Source organism: Cetorhinus maximus, unplaced genomic scaffold (assembly GCF_964194155.1).
Source record: "Cetorhinus maximus unplaced genomic scaffold, sCetMax3.hap1.1 HAP1_SCAFFOLD_125, whole genome shotgun sequence".
Classification (NCBI taxonomy): Eukaryota; Metazoa; Chordata; class Chondrichthyes; order Lamniformes; family Cetorhinidae; genus Cetorhinus; species Cetorhinus maximus.
The window spans coordinates 244,749-271,182 of NW_027596127.1; the positions used below are offsets into that span (position 1 = coordinate 244,749).

General features: G+C 44.2%; 1 protein-coding gene across 3 annotated transcripts in view; it reads right to left on the reverse strand.

The window, feature by feature from the left end:
- The window catches only part of fbxo41 (F-box protein 41), a 262,069-nt gene that overhangs the window by 192,471 nt on the left and 43,164 nt on the right, over window positions 1-26,434 (reverse strand). For all 3 annotated transcript variants that reach the window (XM_078534849.1, XM_078534847.1, XM_078534848.1), the window contains exon 4: window positions 1,862-1,941. In XM_078534849.1, coding sequence (XP_078390975.1) covers window positions 1,862-1,941 — 80 coding nt within the window. The remainder of the gene's footprint in view (window positions 1-1,861; window positions 1,942-26,434) is intronic.

Below are 26,434 nucleotides of genomic sequence, written 5' to 3' on the forward strand. Positions count from 1 at the left end.
ATTTTTTAAAGGATGTGAGGCAACCCTCCTAGGCAGTGCATTCCAGAGCGATGTCCTCTGGCTCCACCCATAGATTGCCCCCTTGGTCCCTAATGGGCCCTACTCTTTCCCTGGTTATCCTCTTCCCATTGATATACTTATAGAATATCTTGGGATTTTCTCCACTTTTACCAGCCAGAGCTTTTTCATATCCCCTCTTTGCTCTCCTAATTGTTTTCTTAAGCTCCACCCTGCACTTTCTGTACTCCACTAATGCCTCCGCTGATTTGCTCTTTGCTTTCCTAATTTCCATTTTTACTTCACCCCTGTACTTTCTATACTCCTCTGGACTTTCTATAGTATTAAGTCTTGTGTGGCTGTCATGAGCTTTCTTTTTTTGCTTTAGCTTGGCCTGTATGCTTCCAGTTAACCAGGGGGCTCTAGATTTGCCAGTACCACCCTTCTTCTTTTGCGGTCATGACTACACTGTGCCCGTAGAATCTCGCCTTTGAATGCCTCCCACTGATGACAGTTTTTCGTCCTAATAACTGTATCCAGTCCACTCTCACTAGCTCACCTGTCAGCTTTGTAAAATTTGCCTTCTCCCATATTATGGTCACAATCTCCAAAATCGTCCCCACTGCTACTTCATCCACTTCCCCAGCTTCATTTCCTCAGACTAAATCTAGAATTGCATCCCCTCTCATTGCACTTGTTACATGCTGGCTAAAAAAGCTCTCTTGAATGCAGTTCAAGAATTTTGCACCCACTATGTCCTTCACACTGTTCATACCCCAGTTGATATTCAGGTAGTTGAATGCCCAACAATACTGCCCTATTGTTTTGCACTCAGAAATCTGTCTACATATTTGCTCTTCTAACTCCCTTCCACTATTCGGGGGTCTATAGTACACTCCTAGCAGCAGTGTGGCTGCCCCTTTTTTATTTCTGAGCTCAACCCATATGGCCTCATTTGATGCTTCATTTAGTAATCCCTCCTCACAGCTGCAGAACCATAGAACCATAGAACACTACAGCACAGAAAACAGGCCATTCGGCCCTTCTAGTCTGTGCCGAAATATTATTCCGCTAGTCCCATTGACCTGCACCTAGTCCATAACCTTCCAGACCTCTCCCATCCATGTATCTATCTAATTTATTCTTCAAACTTAAGAGTGAGCCCGCATTTACCACGTCAGATGGTAGCTCGTTCCACACTCTCACCACTCTCTGGGTGAAGAAGTTCCCCCTAATGTTCCCCCTAAACCTTTCCCCTTTCACCCTAAAGCCATGTCCTCTCGTGTTTATTTCTCCTAATCTAAGTGGAAAGAGCCTACTCGCATTTACTCTGTCTATACCCCTCACAATTTTGTAAACTGTCTATACCCCTCACAATTTTGTAAACATACAACACACACCAATGACAGGTGGTAAGAGTGGCAGAGATTCCTGGTCAACCATATGATGGAAAGAAAGTTGAAGCCTCTACCATCATTGTCCTTAACTCCCGACTACAACATGGATGTGAAAGTGCATGCTGCCACAGCATCTCAGATTTCAAATGATCCGTAACACACCACCACTATTACATTTCCTAGATTTCAATTCTGCACAACTTCTCCGGCACTTAGTTAAGTTTTCAAATGACAAATAATCATCATATTTTCTTTCTGTACCATGGGTTAAACATCATTCAGCCTAGGGGATTTAAAATTAATGTACATGATGAATTCTCATTTGTAGATAAATCTGAATAATGAATAAAGAAAATCTGTTTAACCTTTTTAAAATCCATCATATTTGTGATCCAGTATAAAAACATGAACAAAGAACTATATTAGAACATTAAACTCAGGCTGTTTGGTTCCCCTAGAGCCCATACCTGACATTTGGTAATGACTGTTGCTCAGATGCAGGCACATTCCCTCGGGAAACTCCAGCTGGAGGAATGGGTCTTTCACCCTGGAGAACAGGAAGGAATTGGAAAGTGAAGCGAAAATGAAATAAAAAGTGAAAATTAAATCTAAATCAAAAGTTAGTCCAACAATCAGAACCATTTCAAGGAATTTGAATGTTAATGCGGCACTGTGCAATGGAATTCATCAAATCATTCAATTTGTGGTAAAGTATCAGAAAAATGACCAACGCTCCAAGTAATCGTAAGAAGTCCCACTGATTTACTAATATCCTTTAGAGAAGAAGACCAGCCACCCCAACCCAGACCTAAACCACATTGTTGATTCACTATGGGTCATCAGCAGCAGCATAACTGTTATACCAACAAAATCTGTAACTTGCAGGCTGACATACCCTTCACTCCTTAATCCCTAAAGCAGGAATAGATCCCTGATTCAAAACATAAAGAATATGTCAGGCAGAGAATTAGGAATACTTTAGAATCAAACAGCTACAGAATGCACTGCGGGTATACCTACAACACATTTACTGCAGAAATGATCCATTTCTTTCTTGAATATACTCAGTGACCCGGCCTCCACAGCCTTCTGTGGTAGGGAATTCCATAAGTTGACCGCCCTCTGAGTGAAGACATTTTTCCTCATCTCAGTCCTAAATGGCCTGTCCCATATCATGACACTGTGGCCCCTGGTTCTAGACTCCCCAACCAGGGGAAACATTCTCCCTGCATCTAGTCTGTCTAACCCTGTAAGAATTTTATATGTTTCAGCCAGGTCCCCTCTCATTCTTCTAAATTCTAGTAAATACAGGCCCAATCAAACCAATCTCTACTCATACGACAGTCCTGCCATCCCCGGTATCAGCCTAGTGAACTCTCAACGGCAAGTATATCCCTTCTTAGGTAGGGAGACCAGAATTGCACACAATACTCTATTGTGGTCTCACCAAGGCCTTGTATAACTGCAGTAAGACATCTCTACTTCTGAACTCAAATCCTATTGCAATGAAGGCCAACATACCATTTGCCTTCCTAATTGCTTGCTGCACCTGCCGGTTTACTCTCATTGACTGGTGTACACAAGGACACCAAGATCCCTTTGTACATCCAAATTTCCCAATATATCGCCATTTAAGTAACACCCTGCCTTTCTGTTTTTCACACCAAAGCGTATAACTTCACATTTATCCATGTTATACTGCATCTGCCATGTGTTTGCCCACACATTCTTTTCTAAATCGCCCTGAAGCCTCCTTGCATCCTCCTCACAACTCACAACCCCGCCCAGTTTTGTGTCATCAGCAAACTTGGAAATATTGCATTTGGTTTCCTCATCCAAGTCATTTATATATATCATGAATACCTGGGGCACAAGCACTGATCCCTGCAGTACACCACTAGTACGCCTACCATCCAGAAAAAGACCCATTTATTCCCACGCTGTTTCAGGTCTGTCAACCAATTCTCAATCCATGCCAGTATATTACCCCCGATCCCATGTGCTTTGATTTTGCCCACTAGCCTCTTATGTGAGACCTTATTAAAAGTCTTCCTGAAATCCAAATACACCACATCCACTGGTTCTCCCTTATCTATTCTACTAGTTACATCCTCAAAAAACTCCAGCAGTTTAGTTAAGCATGATTTCCCTTTAATAAGCCCATGCTGACTTTGTCTAATCCCGTTAATGCTTTCCAAGTGTTCTGTTACCACGTCTTTTATAATAGACCTTAGCATTTTCCCCACTACTGATGTTAGGCAAACTGGTCTGTAAATTCTCTGTTTTTTCTCTCCTTCCTTTTTTAAATAGTCGGGTTACATTTGCCACCCTCCAATCAGTAGGAACCGCTCCAGAGTCTATATCCGATATATTTACTCCAGAGTATATTTCCAATATATACATATCCAATATTTCCAGAGCCACTTCCCTTAGTGCTCTGGGGTGTAGGCTATCAGGCCTTGGAGATTTCTCAGCCTTTAACCCCATTAATTTCTCTAGCACCATTTTTTTTACTAATACTGATTTTCTTCAATTTCTCCCTCTCACAAGACCCTTGGTTCCCTAACATTTCTGGGAAATTATTTGTGTCCTCTTTTGTGAAGACAGAACCAAAATACGTGTTCAATTCTTCAGCCATTTCTTTGTTCCCCATTATAATTTCCCCCGTTTCTGACTGTAAGGGACCTACATTTGTCTTTGCTAATCCTTCTCCCTTCACATATTTATAGAAGCGTTTACAGTCAGTTTTTTATGTTCGTTGTAAGTTTACTCTCATGCTCCATTTTCCCCTTCGTGATCAATCTTTTTGTCCACTTTTGCTGAATTCCCATCTACTCCCAATCCTCAGGCTTGCTGCTTTTTCTGCCAATTTTATGTTTCCTTTTTGGATTTTTAAAAATTCATTCACGGGATCTGGGCTTCGCAGGCAGGACCAGCATTTATTGCCCATCCCTAGTTGCCCTTGAGAAGGTGGTGGTGAGCTGCTTTCTTGATCCGCTGCAGTCCATGTGGTGTAGGTACAGCCACAGCACGGTTAGGAAGGGAGTTCCAGGATTTTGAGCCATCCAACCCGGCCAATTACCGCCCCATCAGCCTACTCTTGATCATCAGTAAAGCAATGGAAGGGGTCATCAACAGTGCTATCAAGCGGCACTTGCTTAGCAATAACCTGCTCACTGATGCCCAGTTTGGGTTTCGCCAGGGCCACTCAGCTCCTGACTTCATTACAGCATTGGTTCAAAGATAGACAAAAGAGCTGAACTCCTGATGTGAGGTGAGAGTGACTGCCCTTGGCATCAAGGCTGCATTGACTGAGTGTGGCATCAAGGAGCCCGAGCAAAACTGGAGTCAATGGGAATCCGGGGGAAAACTCTCCGCTGGTTGGAGTCATACACAGCACAAAGGAAGATGGTTGTGGTTGTTGGAGATCAGTCATCTCAGCTCCAGGATATCACTGCAGGAGTTCCTCACGGCCCAACCATCTACAGCTGCTTCTTCAATGACCTTTCTTCCATCATAATGTCAGAAGTGGGGATGTTCACTGATGATTGCACAATGTTCAGCACCATTCGCGACTCCTCAGATCCTGAAGCAGCTCATGTCCAAATGCAGCAAGACCTGGACAATATCCAGGCTTGGGATGATAAGTGGCAAGTAACATTCGCGCTACACAAGTATCAGGCAATGACCATCTCCAAGAAGAGAGAATCCAACCATCGCCCCTTGATGTTCAATGGCATTACCATCACTGAACCCCCCACGATCAACATCCTGGGGGTTACCATTGACTATGTGTGTGTGTGTGTGTGTGCGTGTGTATGGTTCTTATGTGGGGCTAATTTAATTAAACTAGAGGCAATTAGGCTGCAAGTTTTAAATTATCAAAGAAGTGGGGTATTGTTAGGAAATAGAGATAGTTTAAGTAAAATGTATTTGTATTTGTATTTTTTAATGTTTAAATTTGATTTGTAATTCTGCATCTCTGTGTTAAGAAAGGTCAAATTGAATTTTAGTTTCACTTTAAAAGGTACTTGCATTTCTAATGAGAGTTTTACGGCTGTAAGCTAAGTCAAACAAACAAGAGTAGAAAAAACAGTGAAGTTGCCTTGCAACAGGGGTCCAGAGAGGCAGGTCCCTCTCACAAACACACACAGAAGAAACTAGAAAACAGCAGTTTGATTTGGAAGCTGTTGAGTTCAGTCGGTTTTGAAAGTAGCTGCCAGGAGAGCCTTGAGAAAAAGGGACAGATAGCCAGCCCCAAGATAAAGAATAAGGTCCCCAAGAATCCAGGGGAGTGGAACAGGAGAAAGTCCCAAGCAGACCTTACAGTCAAAGGAAGGATAGGAACCTAGAAAAGGTCCTGTTAAGTGAAGTTACAAGTGAGGGGCAGAGAGAAAGGCTCCAAGCTTCAGATTTAAAGAGACAAAAGCTGCAAAAAGCAAATTTAAAGTGAGAACAGCTTACAAAAGACAAGAAGGTCCAAAAAAAGGCTGAAGGTCTGTAACTCGTTGCTATGGGCATGGTTAACACCTGAGTCAGTGAGAGAGAATGTGTGGAAGACAGCTTGAATGCATGTGGTGACCCAGGGGAGAGGAACAGCAGGAGGAGAGTTCAAAACCCTGGAGGTGAACCCTTGCGGAAGGCGTCTGAGAGAAAGCGTTGGTTTGGGAGAAGATTCGAAGGCGAGTTCTTGGAGAGAGGTGATTGGAAACCTTCGTGTGAAAGACGGAGTTCAGTGAGACGGATTGGCTTATGGTGTGACTGGTGTCTGGGGGGGGGGGGATGAGGAGAGATCCATAGCATCTGGTTCAGGTGGCATCTGTAACTTGGTTTCAGAGTGTGGTGTGTCTGACCACAGGGTGCCATAGATTTATATGAACTGTGTATGTACTGGGAACATTAAAATATAAGATCATTTTTGTAGCTTGTGTTATCCTTACAAATCTGTATATATCTGTAAAGGTATAGCTGTGGGTGAAGGAGTATTGTAATATTTCATCTTTTCCTATTGAATAAATGTTTTATTCCTTTGTTAAAAGTTCACCAGCTGACTTCTGTGACTCTTATCAGTAGCTACTCTCCATTTATCTAAACAAAGAATAAAAGTTAGGATCTATGAAGCTGGGTTCCACTCTGGGATCAGGCTTGTCCAGGGGTAACCTCAGCTGGGATCATATCAGTGCAAAATAAGCATTTGAAATGCTAGGGTGAAGTCAGCAGATACCATGTGAATGAAATTTGCACTTACAGGCAAGCGGGGAAGTGTTTGATTTTCAAAGGGACATGGAAAATGTTTACAACTGGCAAGATGAATAAGGCAAGAGTTTTTTCCCACATGTGCCAGCCATAATAAGACATGAAAGACTTTTATATTCTGGGAGAAGTAACTTTTAAAAACAAGTGGGAACACTGGGATTTACAAATCCTCAAAATGGGATAAAATATATTTAAAGAAGGTTGGAAGGCTGTGTGAGGTGTGGCTGTGTGAGATCTAGAAAGGTGACTGTCATAGATTCATAGAGGTCGACAGCACAGAAAAAGGCCCTTTGACCCATCGAGTCTGCGCCGGTCAAACAAGTACCTAACTATTCTAATCCCATTTCCAGCACTAGGCCCATAGCCTTGTATGCCATGGCATCGCAAGTGCACATCCAAATATTTCTTAAACGTTATGAGGGTTTCTGCCTCTACCACACTTTCAAACAGTAAGTTCCAGATTCCCACCACCCTCTGGGGGAAAAAATTATTCCTCACATCCCCTCTAAACCTCCTGCCCCTTACCTTAAATCTATGTCCCCTGGTCATTGATCCCTCCACCAAGAGGAAAGTTCCTTCCTGTCTACCCTACCTATGCCCCTCATAATTTTATACACCTCAATCATGTCCCCCCTCAATCTCCTCTGCTCCAGGGAAAATAACCCCAGTCTATCCAATCTCTCCTCATAACTAAAATTCTCCAGCCCAGGCAACATCCTGGTAAATCTCCTCTGCACTCCCTCTAGTGCAATCACATCCTTCCTATAATGCGGATTCCAAAACTGCACGCAATACTCTAGCTGTGGCCTAACCAGTGTTTTATACAGTTCCAGCAGGACCTCCCTGCTCTTACATTCTATGCCTCGGCTAATAAAGGCAAGTATCCCATATGCCTTCTTAACCACCTTATCTACATGCCCCATTACCTTAAGGGACCGGTGGACATGCACACTAAGGTCCCTCTGATCCTCGGTACTTCCCAGGGTCCTACCATTCATTGTGTATTCCCGTGCCTTGTTATCCTGCTCAGGTGCATCACCTCACACTTTTCAGGATTAAATTCCATTTGCCACTGATCAGCCCATCTGACCAGCCCGTCTATATCCTCCTGTAATCAAAGGCTATTCTCCTCACTATTAGCCACCCCACCAATTTTCGTGTCATCCGCGAACTTACTGATCAACTCTCCTACATTCAAGTCTAAATTGTTTATATATACCACAAACAGTAAGGGACCTAAAACCGATCCCTGTGGAACCCCACTGGACACAGGCATCCAGTCACAAACACCCCTCGACCATCACCCTCTGCTTCCTGCCCCTCAGCCAATTTTGGATCCAATTTGCCAAATTGCCTTGGATCCCATGGGCTCTTACCTTCGTTGTCAGTCTCCCATGCGAGACCTTATCAAAAGCCTTGCTGAAGTCCAAGTCGACTACGTCAAATGCATTGCCCCCATCTACACTAAACTAAATAGTGGAGGGGAGGGTTCAGTTGCATGGAAATATAAAAATCAAAGTTTAAGGGGAGGGTAAGAGTGCAGGTTAATGACGAGGCTGATTGTTACCAACAACTGAAAGGAAGGGACAGAGTATGTGAACACCATAATGCACCAAAGAATCATATAAGAGTAGGGAAAATTGACAATAGGGCAAACTTAAAAAGCTTTGTATCTGAATGCGCGTAGCATTCGGAGTAAAACTAATGAGTTAACGGCGCAAATAGAGATAAATAGGTATGATTTGGTGGCAATTACTGAGATGTGGTTACAGGGAGAACAGGTTTGGGAGTTGAATATCCAAGGGTACTCAGTGTTTCAGAAGGATAGGCAGGGAGGAACAGGAGGCGGTGTAGCTTTGTTAGTAAAGGAAGAGATCAGTGCTATAGTGAGGAATGATATAGGCACTGGAGAGCAAGACGTAGAGTCAGTCTGGGTAGAAAGAAGAAATAGCAAGGGAAAGAAGTCCCTGGTGGGAGTAATCTATAGGTCCCCAAACAGTAGTTTAGCTGTAGGGCACAGTCTAAACCAGGAAATACTGGGAGCATGTAAGAAAGGCACGGCAATAATCGTGGGTGATTTTAATATGCGTATAGACTGGACTAATCAAATTGGCAAGGGTAGCCTCGAGGGAGGGTTCATAGAGTGTATTAGAGATTGTTTCTTGGAGCAATATGTTCTGGAACCAACCAGGGAGCAGGCTATTCTGGATTTGGTTTTGTGTAATGAGATGGGATTAATTAATGATCTCATAGTAAAGGATCCTCTAGGGAAGAGTGATCATAGCATGCTAGAATTACAAGTTCAGTTTGAGAGCGAGAAACTTGAGTCCCACACTAGTGTTCTGGAGTTAAACAAAGGTAACTACATAGGCATGAGGGCAGATTTGGCCCTAGTGGACTGGGCAGGAAGACTACAAGGTAGGACAGTTGATGAACAGTGGCAGATATTTAAGGAGATATTCAATTCCTCCCAAGTAAAATATATCCCAATGAGGAAGAAAGATGGTAAGAGGGGAAAAAAGCATCCATGGCTAAGCAAGGAAGTTAAAGATAACATAAAGGCAAAAACTAAGGCATACCAAATTGCAAAGGTCAGTGGCAGGCTGGAAGATTGGGAAACTTTTAAAGATCAACAAAGGGTTACTAAAAAAAAATAAAAAGAGCAAAGGTAAATTATGAAAGAAAACTAGTGCAAAAATGTAAAAACTGATAGCAAAAGCTTCTACAAGTATATAAAAGGAAAGAGAGTAGCTAAAGTGAATGTTGGCCCTTTGGAGGATGAGACTGGGTGTTAATAGTTGGGAACGCAGAAATGGCAGAGACGCTTAATCAATATTTTGCCTCAGTTCTCACAGTGGAGGACATTAGTACCACCCCAATAGTAACAGGTAGTGCAGAGGGTATAGAGAAGGAGGAACTTAGAACAATCACCATCACTAGAGAAAAAGTACTGAGCAAACTATTGGGATTAAAGGGTGACAAGTCCCCAGGACCTGATGGCCAAATCCCAGGGTCTTAAAGGAAGTGGCAGCGGAGATAGTGGATGCATTGACTATAATATTCCAAAAATCCCTGGATTCTGTAAAGGTTCCAGTGGATTAGAAAAATGCTAATATTGCCCTTATTCAAAAAGGGGGGGGAGGCAGAAAGTAGGAAACTATAGACCAGTTAGTTTAACGTCTGTCATTGGGAAATTGTTGGAATCCATTATGAAGGAAGTAGTAATGGGGCATTTGGAAATTCAAAATGCAATCCATCAGAGTCAGCATGGTTTTATGAAGAGTAAATCATGTTCGACTAATTTGCTAGAGTTCTTTGAAGATATGACAAGCAAAGCGGATAATGGGGATCCTGTAGATGTAGTATATCTGGACTTCCAGAAGGCCTTTGATAAGGTGCCGCACAAAAGATTAATACACAAGATAAGATCACACGGAGTTAGGGGTAATATATTAGCTTGGATAGAGGATTGGCTAACCAACAGAAAGCAGAGAGTCAGGATAAATGGGTCTTTTTCTGGATGGCAAGCTGTAACTAGTGGGGTGCCACAGGGTTCGGTCCTTGGGCCCCAACTATTTACAATCTATATTAATGACTTGGATTCAGGGATAGAAGGTACTATAGCTAAATTTGCAGATGACATCAAAATAGGTGGGAAAGTAAGTTGCAATGCAGAAATAAGAAATTTACAAATGGATATGGACAGGTTAGCTAAATGGGACAAAATTTAGCAGATGGAGTTTAACATGGATAAGTGTGAGGTTATCCATTTTGGTTGGAAGAATAAAAAGGCGGCTTATTATTTAAATGGAGAGAAGCTTCAGAATGCTTCAGTGCAGGGAGATCTGGGTGTCCTCGTAGTATGCAGGTACAGCAGGTAATAAGGAAGGTAAATGGAATTTTGGCATTTGTTGTGAAAGGAATAGAATATAAAAATAGGGACGGGTTGTTGCAACCGTACAAGGCATTGGTGAGACCGCACCTGGAGTACTGTGCACAGTTTTGGTCCCCTTACTTGAGGAAGGACGTAGTTGCATTGGAGGCTGTTCAGAGGAGGTTCACTAGATTGATTCCAGAGATGCGGGGCTTGTCTTATGAGGAGAGGTTGAGCAATTTAGGCCTATACTCGCTAGAGTTTAGAAGGATGAGAGGAGATCTAATTGAGGTATATAAGATGCTAAAGGGAATAGACAAAGTAGACATGGAGTGGATGTTTCCCCTTGTGGGGCATTCTAGAATGAGAGGCCATAGTTTTAGGCTAAGGGGTGGTAGATTTAAATCAGAAATGAGAAGGAATTACTTTTCTCAAAGGGTCGTGAATCTGTGGAATTCACTACCTCAGTGCGCAGTGGATACCGGGACGCTGAATAAATTTAAGGAGGAGATAGACAGATTGTTAATTAGTAACGGGTTGAAAGGTTATGGGGAGAGGGCGGGAAATTGGAGTTGAGGCCGAAATGAGATCAGCCATGATCGTAATGAATGGCGGGGCAGGTTCGAGGGGCTGAATTGCCTACTCCTGCTCCTAGTTCTTATGTACACACCTGGTCACCTCTTCGAAAAATTCAATCAAATTGGTCAGACATGACCTTCCCTTAACAAAACCATGCTGTCATTGATTAATCCCTGCTTCTAAAGTATAGATTAATTCTGTCCCTCAGAATTGCTTCCAAGTTTCCCCACCACTGAGGTTAGACTGACTGGCCTGTCGTTCCCTCGTTTATCCCTTCCTCCCTTCTTGAATAACGGTACCACATTGGCTGTCCTCCAGTCCTCTGGCACCTCTCCTGTGGCCAGAGAGATATTGAAAATTATTGCCAGCGCCCCTGATATCTCCTCCCTTGCCTCACTCAACAGCCTGGGATACATTTCATCTGGGCCTGGAGATTTATCTACTTTTGAGCCTGCCAGACCACTTAGAACCTCCTCCCTTTCTATGCTAATTTCTTTAATTATATCACAGTCCTTCTGCCTGATTTCCATACCCATGTCGTCCCTCTCACTTGTGTACACCGACCCAAAGAATTCATTTAGAACCCTACCTACGTCTTCCGGCTCCACATACAAATTACCACAATGGTCCTTAATAGGCTCTATTCTTTCCCTAGTTATCCTCTTACTCTTAAATGTACTTGTAAAATAACTTTGGATTTTCCTTTATTTTACCTGCCAATGGTTTTTCATTCCCCCCTTTTGCTCTCCTAATTTCCTTTTTAAGTTCCCCCCTACACATTCTATACTCCCCTCAGGCTTCCGCTGTTTTGAGCCCTTGGTATCTGTCACAAGCCTCCCTTTTTCTCTTTATCCAATCCTGTATATCCCTCGACATCCAGGGTTCCCTGGATTTGTTGGTCCCACCCTTTATCTTTACTGGAATATGTTGGCCTGTACTCTCCCTATTTCCTTCTTAAATGAGTCCCACTGCTTTGACACAGATTTTCCTAAAAGTAGCTGCTCCCAGTCCACTCTGGCCAAATCATATCTGATCTTAATAAAATCGGCCTACCCCAAATTTAGAACTCTGATTTCTGACCCATCCTTGTCCTTTTCCATAACAACCTTGAATCTAATGGAGTTATGATCACTATCTTCAAAATGCTCCCCCACTGATACCTCTACCACTTGCCTGGCTTCATTCCCTAAAATTAAGTTTAGGACCGCCCCCTCTCTTGTAGGACCTTCTACGTACTGGCTGAAAAGGCTCTCCTGGATGTATTTTAAGAATTCCGCCCCCTCTAAATCTATCACACTATGACTAACCGAGTTAATGTTGGGGAAGTTGAAACCCCCCACTATTACTACCCTATTCTTTTTACACTTCTCTGAAATTTGCCTCCATAGCTGCTCTTCTATTTCTCTCTGAGTGTTTGGGTAAAACAGACTTCGGGAAAAAGCCTCCAGCCACCTGCAGAAGTTTGCTGTTCCAGTAATCAAAGTTGTATTAAAAGCCTTCGGAAATCCATTGTCCAGCAGGTGCTTGTGGAAAAATTGCTGAATGACTTTATAAATTTGGAATCTATTTGCACTGTTACCTTAAAGGGAGTGTGTAGTTGGAAGTCTGATTAAGTAGAAATTTTGGGAACCATTATAGCTGTGTAACTGTAATCTTGTATGTGTGTTTAGGTTTGTTCTTCTTTTGTTAATAAATATTTTAATTTAATCTTTAAAATCTCTAAATGTGGTAGTCGACTCATTACTTCTGACTTCAGTGCACAAGCCTTCTCATAATAAATACAAATTGCAAAATCGTTGTGATAGCGTAGCTAAGTTTCCCTGTGGATTTGGATCTGGCAAATACGACCTGCCCTTAAGATCAACAAAAGTTTCCATCACTTTTCTGTTGATCAAAAGTAAACTGATAGGGCAGTAATTGGCTGGATTGGATCGTCCATCTTTTTATGGAAAGTTACTGGGCAATTTTCCACATTGCTGAGTAGACGTTAGTTGTGCAGCTATACTGCAGCAGCTCGTCTAGCACAAGTCTTCAGTGCTATTGCCAGAGTATTGTCAGGGCCCATAGCCTTTGCAGTACCCAGTGCCTCCAGACGTTTCTTGATATCACATGGGGTGAATTGAATTGCTGAAGACTGGCATCTGTGACGCTGGGGTCTAGATCACCCACTCAACATTTTTGGTTCAAGATGGTCACAAATGCTTGAAGCTTGTCTTTTGCACTGGTGTCTGGGCTCCCCCATTATTGAGAATGGGGATATTTGTGAAGCCTCATTCTCTGATAAGCTGTTTAAATGTCCATCACTATTCACGACTAGATGTGGCAGGACTGCAGAGCATTGACTTGATCCATTGGTTGAGGGATCACTTAGCTCTGTCTATCGCATGCTGTTTCCACTGTTTGGCACACAATTAGTCCTGTGCTGTAGCTTCACCTGACACCTTATTTTTAGGTATGCCTGGTGCTGCTCCTGTCATGCCCTCCTGCATTGAACCAAGGGTGATTCCCTGACTTGTTGGTAATGGTAGACTGATGGGTGATATCCTCATGGACAGATGCACCTGTAACAAGAAAATTGGTGAGGACGATGTCAACTAAGTCAGTCAGCAGTGGTACCACCATCAACATCCTGGAGTTATCATTAACCAGAAACTTTATTGAAATAGTCACATAAATGCAGTGCCTATACGAACAGGTCAGCGCTGGAATTTTGCAGATGGTAACTCAACTCCTGACTCCCCAAAGCCTCTCCACCATCTACAAGGCACAAGTCAGGAGTGTGATGGAATACTCTCCACTTGCCTGGATGAGTGCAGCTCAAACAGCACTCATGAAGCTCGGCACCATCAAGGACAAGGCAGCCCACTTGATTGGCAACACATCTACAAACACTCACTCCCTCCACGACCGACACACAGTGTGTACTATCTACAAGATGTATTGCAGAAACTCGCCAAGGTTCCTTCGACAGCACCTTCCAAACCCGCATCCTCTGTCATGTAGAAGGACAAGGGCAGCAGGCGCATATGAACGCCACTACTGCAAATTCCCCTCCAAGACACAGATCATCCTGACTTGGAAATATATCGTTGTATCTCCACTTGGTCAAAATCCTGGAACTCGCTCCCTAACAGCACTGTGGGTGTACCTACACCATACGGACTGCAGTGGCTCAAGAAGGCAACACACCACCACCTTCTCAAGGTCAATTAGAGATGGGCAATAAATGCTGACCTAGCCAGCGACACCCACATCCCATGAATGAATTTTTATAAATAAATAAACAAATAAATAAGTAAATAGATGAATTAGTGAATGATGCCCACATGCCATGAAAGAATTTTTAAAAATGCCAGCGCCTCAAAGTACCGGAGAAGTACCACCAGTGATGTCCTCACAAGATCCTCCAAATCCAATGGCAAGAAAGGGTGATAGGAAGGAGTAACAAGCCCAGAGAACCATGGATGACCAGAGATATTCAGGTTACGATGAGAAGGAAAAGAGAGGCTTTTAGCAGGTACAAGGGAAGCAAATCAGCAGAGGCATTAGGTGAGTACAGAAAGTGCAGGGTGGAGCTTAAGAAAGCAATTAGGAGAGCAAAGAGGGGATATGAGAAAACTCCGGCTGTTAAAAGTAGGGAAAATCCCAAGATATTCTATAAGTATATCAATGGGAAGAGGATAACCAGGGAAAGAGTAGAGCCCATTAGGGACCAAGGGGGCAATCTATGGGTGGAGCCAGAGGACATCGCTAGAGTGTTGACTGAATACTTCACGTCCATCTTCACCCAAGAGAATGAGGATGAAGGTATCGAACTCGGGGAGAGAGACGGCGAGGTTCTTGAGCAAATTGATATAGGGAGTGACAAGGTATTGGAGGTGTTGGCAGGCTTAAAAGTGGACAATCTCCAGGTCCAGATGATTTGTGTCCCAGACTGCTGAGGGAGGCAAGGGAGGAGATCGCAGGGGCTCTGACCCAAATTTTTAATTCCTCTCTGGCCACGGGGGAGGTGCCAGAGGACTGGAGAACAGCTAATGTGGTTCCGCTATTTAAGAAGGGTTGTAGAGATAAGCCAGGGCCAGTGAGTCTTACGTCAGTGGTAGGGAAACTATTGGAGAAAATTCTGAAGGAGAGTATCTATCTCCACTTGGAGAGGCAAGGTTTGATTAGGGATAGTCAGCATGGCTTTGTCAGAGGGAAGTCATGCCTAACAAATTTGACTGAATTTTTTGAGGAGATGACCAGGTGTGTAGATGAGGGAAGTGCAGTTGATGTAGTTTATATGGATTTCAGCAGAGCCTTTGACAAGGTCCCACATGGGAGACTTATAAAGAAGGCAAAGGCACATGGGATACAGGGTAATTTGATAAGGTGGATTCAAAATTGGCTTAGTTGTAGGAGGCAGAGGGTGAGGACAGAAGGATGCTTTAGTGACTGGAAGCCAGTGACCAGTGGCGTACCACACGGATTTGTGCTCAGTCCCCTATTATTTGTCATTTATATAAACAACATAGATGACTATGTGGGGGGTAGGATTAGTAAGTTTGCGGATGACACAAAGATTGGCCAGGTGATTAACAGTGAGGTTGAGTGTCTTGGGCTACAGGAAGATATAGACGGGATGGTCAAATGGGCAGATAAGTGGCAGATGGAATTTAACCCTGGAAAGTGTGGGGTGATACACTTTGGAAGGAGTAATTTGACAAGGAAGTATTCAATGAACGGCATGGCACTAGGAAGTTCTGAGGAACAAAGGGACCTTAGCGTGTGTGTCCATAAATCTCTGAAGGCGGAGGGGCATGTTAGTGGGGTGGTGAAAAAGGCATATGGGACACTTGCCTTTATCAATCAAGGCACAGATTACAAAAGTAGGGAGGTCATGTTGGAGTTGTATAGAACCTTGGTGAGGCCACAGCTGGAGTACTGTGTGCAGTTCTGGTCGCCACATTATAGGAAGGATGTGATTGCACCGGATGGGGTGCAGAGGAGATTCACCAGGATGTTGCCTGGGATGAAACATTTAAGTTATGAAGAGAGGTTGGATAGACATGGGTTGTTTTCGCTGGAGCAGAGAAGACTGAGGGGCGACCTGATTGAGGTGTACAAGATTATGAGGGGCATGGGCAGGGTGGATAGGGACCAGCTGTCCCCCTCAGTTGAAGGGTCAGTCACAGGGGGGCATAAGTTCAAGGTGAGGGGCAGGAGGTTTAGGGGGGATGTGAGGAAAACATTTTTACCCAGAGGGTGGTGACAGTCTGGAATACGCTGTCTGGGAGGGTGGTGGAGGCGGGTTGCCTCACATCCTTTAAAAAGTACCTGGATGAGCACTTGGCACGTCATAACATTCAAGGCTATGGGCCAAGTGCTGGTAAATGGGATTAGGTAGGTAGGTCAGGTGTTTCTCACGTGTCGAAGGGCCTCTTCTACACTGTGATTCTGTGAAAGGCAGTCCAACAGCAACATCTCTCCCAAGCCAAAACGCCCATCATCAAGGTGCTAATCACTCAAAACCAGCGTCGCTGAGTGGACATGTCGTTTTTGTGTGCCTGACGCCAGACTCCCAAAGCGATTGCACTACCTGGAGCTCAGTCGTGGCAGGAGACTCCCAGGAGGACGGTGGAAACGCTTTACAGATGTCCTCAAAGCATCAAACATCCTCACCAACTCAGGGAAGTCCCTGGCTTGTGGCCCACAAAAATGGAGAAGGTTCATTTGGGAGGCGCCAAATACTGAGAGACTTTGTCAGAAACATGCAGAGGCAAAGTAAAGGCATCGGGGAAAGTACACAAACTCCCAAAACACCTCATCTACCAGACCCTTCAAACACTACCTGCCCTGCATATGGCAGAGTCTGCAGACCACACATTGGGCTTATCAGCCATCCCAGAACCCACCAAACCTGACTAGAAGCTCATATGCTTTGTTAACCACTCTCCCAAAATACCCTGTCATCTTCAAAGATCTAGGTGCACTCTTTATAATTCTGTCATTAAGTCGATATTGCCTCTCCCCGTCCTTTCTGCCAAAATGCATCACCTCACACTTCTCTGTATTAAATTCTATCCAATTTGCTAGTTTATGTCTTGTTGTAGCCTTGTAATGACGATAAGATCTAAACCGTTTGCCTCATTTGTGCCACAAATTCATCTGTCTTATTGGGCATGCTTCATGCATTCAGGTAAAGAGCCTTAATTTTTTTAACTGCTATTCTTTTCATGGACCTAATTCACTGTTGTATATTGCAATTAATCTCTTTCCTTTCTTATCCAATTTTACTCAAATCATCACGACTCTCTGCTTCAACTTTTGTCTTTAGATTTCTAAAACTCCCTCACTTGACCCCTTCCGCTCCCACCTTTTGATGCAAAACCCTAGCCACAGCCCTAGTTATATGATTTGCCAGGACACCGATTACAGCCTGGTTTAAATGGAGACCATCACAAAGGAAAACCTTCCTCTTTCCCTAATACTGGTACCAGTGCCCATGAATCATAACCCCTTCTTCCCACACCAATCTTAGAAACACATGTTTAATTCTCTAGTCTGATTGACCAATGCCAATTGGCACATGACCAGGAAACAACCCAGAGATTATTATGTTTGAAGTTCTGCACTTTTATCTGGGTCCTAATTTGGGATCCTCAAAATCTCTCAGCAGAATATCATTCTTGTTCTGCCTATGCTGTTGGTTCCTCTGTGGACCACGACAACTGGATCTATCCCCTCTCACTCCATGTTCATCTCCAGCTGTGAGAAATCCTTGACTCTTTACAGGCAACACACCTGGTCGGGGCTTCAGAGAACAGTATCTATCCCCCCTAACTATATTGTCTCCTACCACTAGCACATTCCTTTTCACTCTTCCCACTTGAATGGAATCCTGTACCATGGTGCCATGGTCAGTTTGTCCATTGTATTTGTTCTCATCCACACAAATAGCAAGTACCCAGCACCCAGCTCTGAAGAAGAGTCATATGGACTCAAAACATTAACTGTTTTTTTTCTCTCCACAGATGCTGTTAGACCTGCTGAGTTTTTCTAGCATTTTCTGTTTTTGTTTCAATACCCAGTAACTGCTGGTCAAGATCAAGGATCGTGGCTCCTCCAACACTGCATGCTTGTTCCCCATGACTGCCTGACTCACAGTCACACTCCTGTCTCTGACCAGTGACCAACTCTAAAGTCCTACTTAACCTAAGGGGTGTGACTGCCTCAGGGAACAAAGTGTCCAGGTAACTCTCACCCTTCGTGATGTCCTGCAATGTCTGCACTTGTGACTCAAGCTCAGCAAATGTGGTTAGGGAGGTTTCAAACTAAACTGACAGAGGTGTGGACACCAGAATATAGAAGTAGGAATGAGGAATAAGGTGCATAAAATGTGTTTGACAATACTAGAGAAGGGAGCAGTAACATATTAAATTGGAGCAGATTCTGAACTATGAGAAACGCATAGAGAGGTGTAGAATGCATGAAGTGAATGCACAAAGTATGGTGAACAGATGTATGGAGAGCTAGAAGCACAAATAACCATGTGGAGATATTATGATGGAGTGACAATAACGGAAATGTGGCTTAAAAATGATGAAGACTGAGCGCTTAATATACAAAGATATGAAGAGGTCAGAAATAATGGACAACAGAAAAAGGGAGGTGGGGTGGCATTGCTGATTAGGGAAACCATTCACCAAATTTGTACTTCACCAGACCCACCCGACCCAACCCAAGGAGTGGGCTCACAGGCAGTAGGGCAGTCGTCGTGGGATATGGCCAGTCCAGTTCAGTTTCTGGTCAATGGTAACCCCCAGGATATTGATAGTTGGGAATTCAGTGATGGTAATGCCATTGAACATCAAGGGGCGATGGTTAGATTCTCTCTTGTTGGAGATGGTCATTGCCTGACACTGTGTGGTGCGAATGTTGCTTGCCACTTGTCAGCCCTGGCCTGGATACTGTCCAGGTCTTGCTGCATTTGGATAGAAATTGCTTCGATATCTGAAGAGTCACAAATGGTGCTGAACATTGTGCAATCATCAGCGAACATCCCCACTTCTGAACTTATGATGGAAGGAAGGTCATTGATGAAGCAGCTGAAGATGGTTAGGCCGAGGACACTACCCTGAGGAACTCCTGCAGTGATGTCATGGAGCTGAGATGACTGACCTCCAACAACCACAACAATCTTCCTTTGTGCTAGCTATGACTCCAACCAGCCGAGAGTTTTCCCGCTGATTCCCACTGACTCCAGTTTTGCTAGGGCTCCCTGATGCCACACTCTGTCAAATGCAGCCTTTATGTCAAGGGCAGTACTCCCACCTCACCTTGGGAGTTCAGCTCTTTTGTCCATCTTTAAACCAAGGCCGCCGTAATGAGGCCAGGAGCTGAGTGGCCCTGGTGGACCCCAAACTGGGCATCAGTGAGTAGGTTATTGCTAAGCAAGTGCTGCTTGATAGCTCTGTTGATGACCCCTCCCATTACTTTACTGATGATTAAGAGTAGACTGGTAGTTGGCTGGGTTGGATTTGTCCTGCTTTTTGTGTACAGGACATACCTGGGCAATTTTCCACATAGCTGGGTAGAAGCCAGTGTTGTAGCTGTACTGGAACAGCTTGGCTAGGGGCACGGCAAGTTCTGGAGCACAAATCATCAGTACTATTGCAGGAATATTGTCAGGGCCCATAGCCTTTGCAATATCCACTGCCTTCAGACATTTCTTGACATCACATGGAGTGAATCGAATTGGCTGAAGACTGGCATCTGTGACGCTGGGGACCTCCGGAGGAGGCCGAGATGGATCATCCACTTGGCACTTCTGGCTGAAGATTGAAGCAAATGCTTCAGCCTTACCTTTTGCACTGATGTGCTGGGCTCCTCCATCATTGAGGATGGAGATATTTGTGGAGCCGCCTCCTCCAGTGAGTTGTTTAATTGTCCACCGCCATTCACAACTGGATGTGGCAGGACTGCAGAGCTTAGATCTGATCCGTTGGTTGTGGGATCGCTTAGCTCTGTCTATCACCTGCTGCTTATGCTGTTTGGCATGCAAGTAGTCCTGTGTTATAGCTTCACCAGGTTGACACCTCATTTTTAGGTATGCCTGGTGTTGCTCCTGGCATGCCCTCCTGCACTATTCATTGAGCCAGTGTTGATTCCCTGGCTTGATGGTAACAGTAGAGTGGGGGATAGGCCAGGCCATGAGGTTACAGATCATGTTTGAGTACAATTCTGCTGCTGCTGATGGCCCACAGCGCCTCATGGATGCCCAGTCTTGAGTTGCTAGATCTGTTCAAAACCTATACCATTTAGCATGGTGGTAGTGCCACACAACACGATGGAGGGTATCCTCAATGTGAAGCCGGGACTTTGTCTCCACAACGACTGTGCGGTGGTCACTCCTACCGATACTGTCATGGACAGATGCAATGGCGGCAGGTAGATTGGTGGGGGTGAGGTCAAGTATTTTTTTCCCTCTCGTTGGTTCCCTCACCACCTGCCCCAGACCCAGTCTAGCAGCTATGTCCTTTAGGACTCGGCCAGCACGGTCAGTAGTGGTGCTACCGAGCCACTCTTGGTGATGGACATTGAAGTCCTCCATCCAGAGTACATTCTGCGCCCTTGCCACCCTCAGTGCTTCCTCCAAGTAGTGTTCAACATGGAGAAGCACTGATTCATCAGCTGAGGGAGGGCAGTTCGTGGTAATCAGCAGAAGGTTTCCTTGCCCATGCTTGACCTGATGCCACCTCTGCTGGGTCTGTCCTGCTGGTGGGATAGGACATACCCAGGGATGGTGATGGTGGTGCCTGGGACATTAGCTGTAAGGTGTGATTCCATGAGGATGACTATGTCAGGCTGTTGCTTAACTGGTCTGTGAGACAGCTTTCTACCCTAAAGGACTAATGTGAACCAGATGGGTTTTTCGACAATGGTTTCATGGTCATCGGGAGACTTTTAATTCCAGATTTTTATTCAATTCAAATTCCACCATCTGCCATGGCGGGATTTGAACCCGGTTCCCCAGAGCATTATCTCTGGATTACTAGTCCAGTGAGAGTTAACGAGCTGGACACGAGCTGCAGGCATTGCAACGCTTCAGGGAGGGAAAAAGTTACCTGCACACCTTGTTCCAGAAGGCAGTCACACCCCTTAGGTTAGCAATGTCTGATTTGGTCAGTGGTTAGTGACAGGCAAGTATGACTGCGAATCAGACAGGCAGGTAAGGAAGGGGATTGAGAAAATGGGACTGGGGGAGCCTGAGCACTTGCAATTGAGCAACAAGTTTGAGGTTCTTTTAACTTGTATGGGCAAGACCGAGGGCTGTAAAGGGAAAGAGCAGACTGACCATGGTACCATGGTACCGGAAGGTATTCAAGTGGGGTGAGTTGAAAGGAATGTAATGGCAGTCTCAAACAGTATAGTCAGGGGAATTGACACTGTTCTCTGCAGCTGAGAATCCAGATGGCTGTGTTGCCTGCCCGGTGCCAGGGTTCAGGATATCTGCTCAGGCCTAGAGTGAAACTTGCAGTGGGAGGGGGATGATCCAGTTGTCATGGTCCAAAAATGTACCAATGACATAGGTAAGACTAGGAAAGAGGTTCTGCACAGGGAGAATGAGGAGCTTGGCACTAAATTAAAAAGCAGAACGTCACTGGATTATTACCTGAGCCACATGCCAATTGGCATTAGCTAAATAAGATTAGAGAGATGAATGCATGGCTTAAAGACTAATGTGGGAGAAGTGAGTTCTGGTTCGTGGGGCACTGGCACCAATACTGGAGAAAGCGGGTGATGTACAGTTGGGACAGACTTGACCTCATCGATACTGAAACCAGTGTTCTAGTGAGTCGTATAACTAGGGAAGTAGAGAGGCCTTTAAACTAAATGGCCTTCCAATATGTAGGGGAAGATTGAATTAAGTAAAGGGAAATGACAAGGCAGTCGATCAAGGTAACAATAAAGGTAAAGATCATCAGAGTATGGCAGGAAAGGACAGTGATTGCAAACTTAAGAGTGTGCCAGCTGTTAGGGCCAGAGTTTACAGAAACAGTAAAACAAACTGAATTAAGGGCTCTGTATGTGAATGCCCATAGCATTCACAATAAAACAGATGATTTGTCAGCTCAAATAGAAATTCATATGTCTGGCTGGATAGCCATTACAGAGACGTGGCTACAAGGAAATGAAAGCTGGGACCTGAATATCCAAGGGTATGTGACATTTGGGAAAAGGTGCTGGGGTAGCTCCGTTAATTAAAAAGGGCATTAGTACTGTAGTGAGAGATGACCTTAGTTCTAAAGATCGAGACAGAGATCCAGTTTGGGTGGAACTAAGAAACAGCAAGAAGCAGAAAACATCCTTTATAGGCCACCAAGCAGCAGTGGTAATGTAAAGCACAGTATAAATCAGGAAATTAGAGATTTGTGTAACAAGGATAATACAGTAATCATGGGGGATTTCAATCTACATAAACACTGGATAAAGTAATTAGTACTAATGTTGTGGAGGACAAATTCTTGGAATGTATACGAGATGGTTTTCCAGAGCAGTATGTTGATGAACCAACTAGGGAATGGGCTATTTTAGATCTAGTACTGTGCAATGAAAAAGGGCTAATTAATAAACCTGTTGTATAGAAGCCTTTAGGAAAGAGTGGAAGAATACGATAGAATTTTACATTGACCTTCAAAGTGTCAATCGGAAACTGGGGACTTGAATCTAAAGGAAGAAAACTGTGACAGTATGAAGGGCAAATTGGCTATGGTGGATTGGGAAACTACATTAAAAAGTATGACAGTGGACAGGCAATGGCTAACATTAAAAGAACTAAAACATAGTTCACAACAAAAATACATTCCTTTAATGCACAAAAACCCAACAAAAAAGTGTTCCAAATGTGGCTAACGAAAGAAATCAAGGATTGTTATAGGTCAAAGGAAGAGGCATATGAAGTTGCCAATAAAAATGGTAAGCCTGAGGATTGGAAGCATTTTAGAATTCTGCAAAGGAGGACAAAGAAAAGGTCAGGAAAGGGAAAATAGAATGTAAAAATAAACTAGCAAGAAACATAGCAATGGATTATGAACCACAGAACCATAGACTCATTGACTCATAGACGTTTACAGCACAGAAGGAGGCCATTCGGCCCATCCCATCGGCACCGGTCAACAAAGATCTGACTACACTAATCCCATTTTCCAGCATTTGGCCCATAGCCCTGGAGGCTATGGCAACACAAGTGGATATCTAAATATTTCTTAAATGTTACGAGAGTTTCTGACTCAACCACCCTTTCAGGCAGTGAGTTCCAGACTCCCACCACCCTCTGAGTGAAAACATTTCTCCTCAACTTCCCTCTTAGCCTTCTACCTCTTACCTTAAATCTATGCCCCCTGGTTATTGACCCCTCTGCTAATGGAAAAAGTGCCTTCCTATCCACCCTATCTATGCCCCTCACAATCTTATACACCTCAATCATGTCCCCTCTCAACCTGCGCTGCTCCAAGGAAAACAATCCCAGCCTTTCCAATCTTTCCTCACAGCTCAGACCCTGCAGCCCAGGCAGCATCCTGGTAAATCTCCTCTGCACCCTCTCCAGTGCAATCACATCCTTCCTATAATGTGGTGACCAGAACTGCACGCAGTACTCCAGTTGTGGCCTAACCAGTGTTTTATACAGTTCCAGTATAACCTCCCTGCTCTTGTATTCTATACCTCGGTTAATAGAGGCAAGTATCCCATTTGCCTTCTTAACCACTTTATCTACCTGCCCTGTTACTTTCAAGGATCTGTGGATATGCACACCAAGGTCCCTCTAATCTTCAGTACTTTCCAGGGTCCTACCATTCATAGTGTAATCCCTTGCCTTGTTATCCCTCACCAAGCGCATTACCTCACACTTTTCCTGGTTGAATTCCATTTGCCACGACTCTGCCCACCTGACCAGTCCTCCTGCAGTTTACGGCTATCCTGCCCATTATTTACCACCCTACCAATTTTCGTGTCATCCACAAACTTCTTGATCATAAACATTTAAATCCAAATCCTTTATATTCACCCCAAACAGCAAGGGCCCCAGCACCGAACCCTGCAGAACCCCACTAGAAACAGGCTTCCAGTCACAGAAACATCCCTCTACCATCACTATCTGCTTCCTGCCTCTCAGCCAATTTTGGATCCAACATGCCACTTTGCCTTGGATCCCATGGGCTCTTACTTTCTTTACCAGTCTGCCTTAAGGGACCTTATCAAAAACCTTGCTAAAGTCCACGTAAACCACATCAAATGCATTACCCTCATCAACACTCCTGGTTACCTCCTCAAAAAATTCAATCAAATTTGTCAAACACAACCTTCCCTTAACAAATCCATGCTGACTATCCCTGATTAATCTGTGTCCCTCCAAGTGTAGATATATTCTGTCCGTCAGAATTCTTTCTAGTAACTTCACCACTACTGAGACGGACTGGCTTGTAATTTCCTGGTCTATCTCTTATTCCATTTTTAATAATGGGACAACGTTAGCAGTCCTCCGGACCTCTGGCACTTCACCTGTGGCCAGAGAGGATTTGAAAATTAATGCCAGGGTCCCTGGTATCTCTTCCCTTACCTCCCATAGCCTGGGATACATCTCGTCCGGGCCTGCAGATTTATCCACTTTTAAGGCCACTAAAACCGCTAGTACCTCCTGTCTCTCTATATTAATTTCCTCTAATACTTCACCGTCCTCCACCCTGATGTCTATACCTGCATCGTCCTTTTCCATTGTGAAGACTAACTCAAAGTATTCATTGAGGACTGTACCCATGTCTTACGGGTCCACACACAGATTATCGCTATAGTCCCTAATTGGCCCTACTCTTCCCCTAGTTAGTCTCTTGCTCTTCATATATTTAAAAAAACACTTTAGGTTTTCCTTTATTCTACCCATCAATTCTTTCTCATGCACTCTCTTAGATATCCTAACTTCCTTCTTAAGTTCCCTCCTGTACTGTTTATACTCCTCCAGGGACTCTGCTGTATTGGGCCATGAGCTTCTCTTTTTTTCTTAATCCTAACCCTTATGTCCCTTGACATCCAAAGTTCTCCAAACTTGGAGCCCCCCTTTGTCTTTACGGGAACATATTTGCCCTGTACTCTCGCTATTTCCTCCTTGAATACCTCCCATTGTTCTGACACAGGTTTATCTACAAGTAGCTGTTCCCAGTCCACTTGGGCCAAATCCTTAGTAAAATGAGCCTTTTCCCAGTTTAGAACATTTATTCCTAACCCAACCTTATCCTTTTCCGAATATTAGGTCCAGAACTGCCCCCTCCCTTGTTGGGCTTTCTACGTACTGGCTAAAATAGTTCTGGATGCAACTGAAGAATTTTGCTCCCTCCCTACCCTGCACACTAAAACTATCCTAGTTAATATTTGGGTAGTTAAAATCTCCTACAATTAATTCTTACACTTCTCTGAAATTTGATTCCATAATTGATCCTCTATCCCTCCCTGGCTGTTTGGGGGCCTATAGCACACACCCAGCAGCATGTTTTCACCTTTTGTGTTTTTTACTTCTATCCATATGGCCTCATTTGATGATCTTTCCAAGAGGGCTGATCAGCGGCAAATGGAATTTAATCCGGATAAGTGTGAGGTGATGCACTTGGGCAGGACAAACAAGGCACGGGAATACACAATGAATAGTAGGGCCCTGGGAAGTGCCGAGCATCACAGGGAACTTGGTGTACATGCCCATCGGTCCCTTAAGGTAGCAGGATAGGTAGATGAGGCGGTTAAGAAGGCATATGGGATACTTGCCTTTATTAGCCGAGGCATAGAATATAAGAGTAGGGAGGTTATGCTGGAACTGTATAAAATGCTGGTTAGGCCACAGCTAGAGTATTGTGTGCAGTTCTGGAATCCACATTATAGGAAGGATGTGATTGCACTAGAGAGAGTGGAGAGGAGATTTACCAGGGTGTTGCCTGGGCTGGAGAGTTTTAGTTATGAGGAGAGATTGGATAAACTGGGGTTATTTTCCCTGGAGCAGAGGAGATTGAGAGGGGACATGATTGAGGTGTTATAAAATTATGAGGGGCATAGATAGGGTAGACAGGAAGGAACTTTTCCCCTTGGTGCAGGGATCAATAACCAGGGGGCATAGATTTAAGGTAAGGGGCAGGAGGTTTAGAGGGGATCTGAGGAATAATTTTTTCATCCAGAGGGTGGTGGGAATCTGGAACTCACTCAAAGGGTGGTAGAGGCAGAAACCCTCATAACATTTAAGAAGTATTTGGATGTGCACTTGCGATGCCATGGCATACAAGGCTATGGGCCTAGTGCTGGAAATGGGATT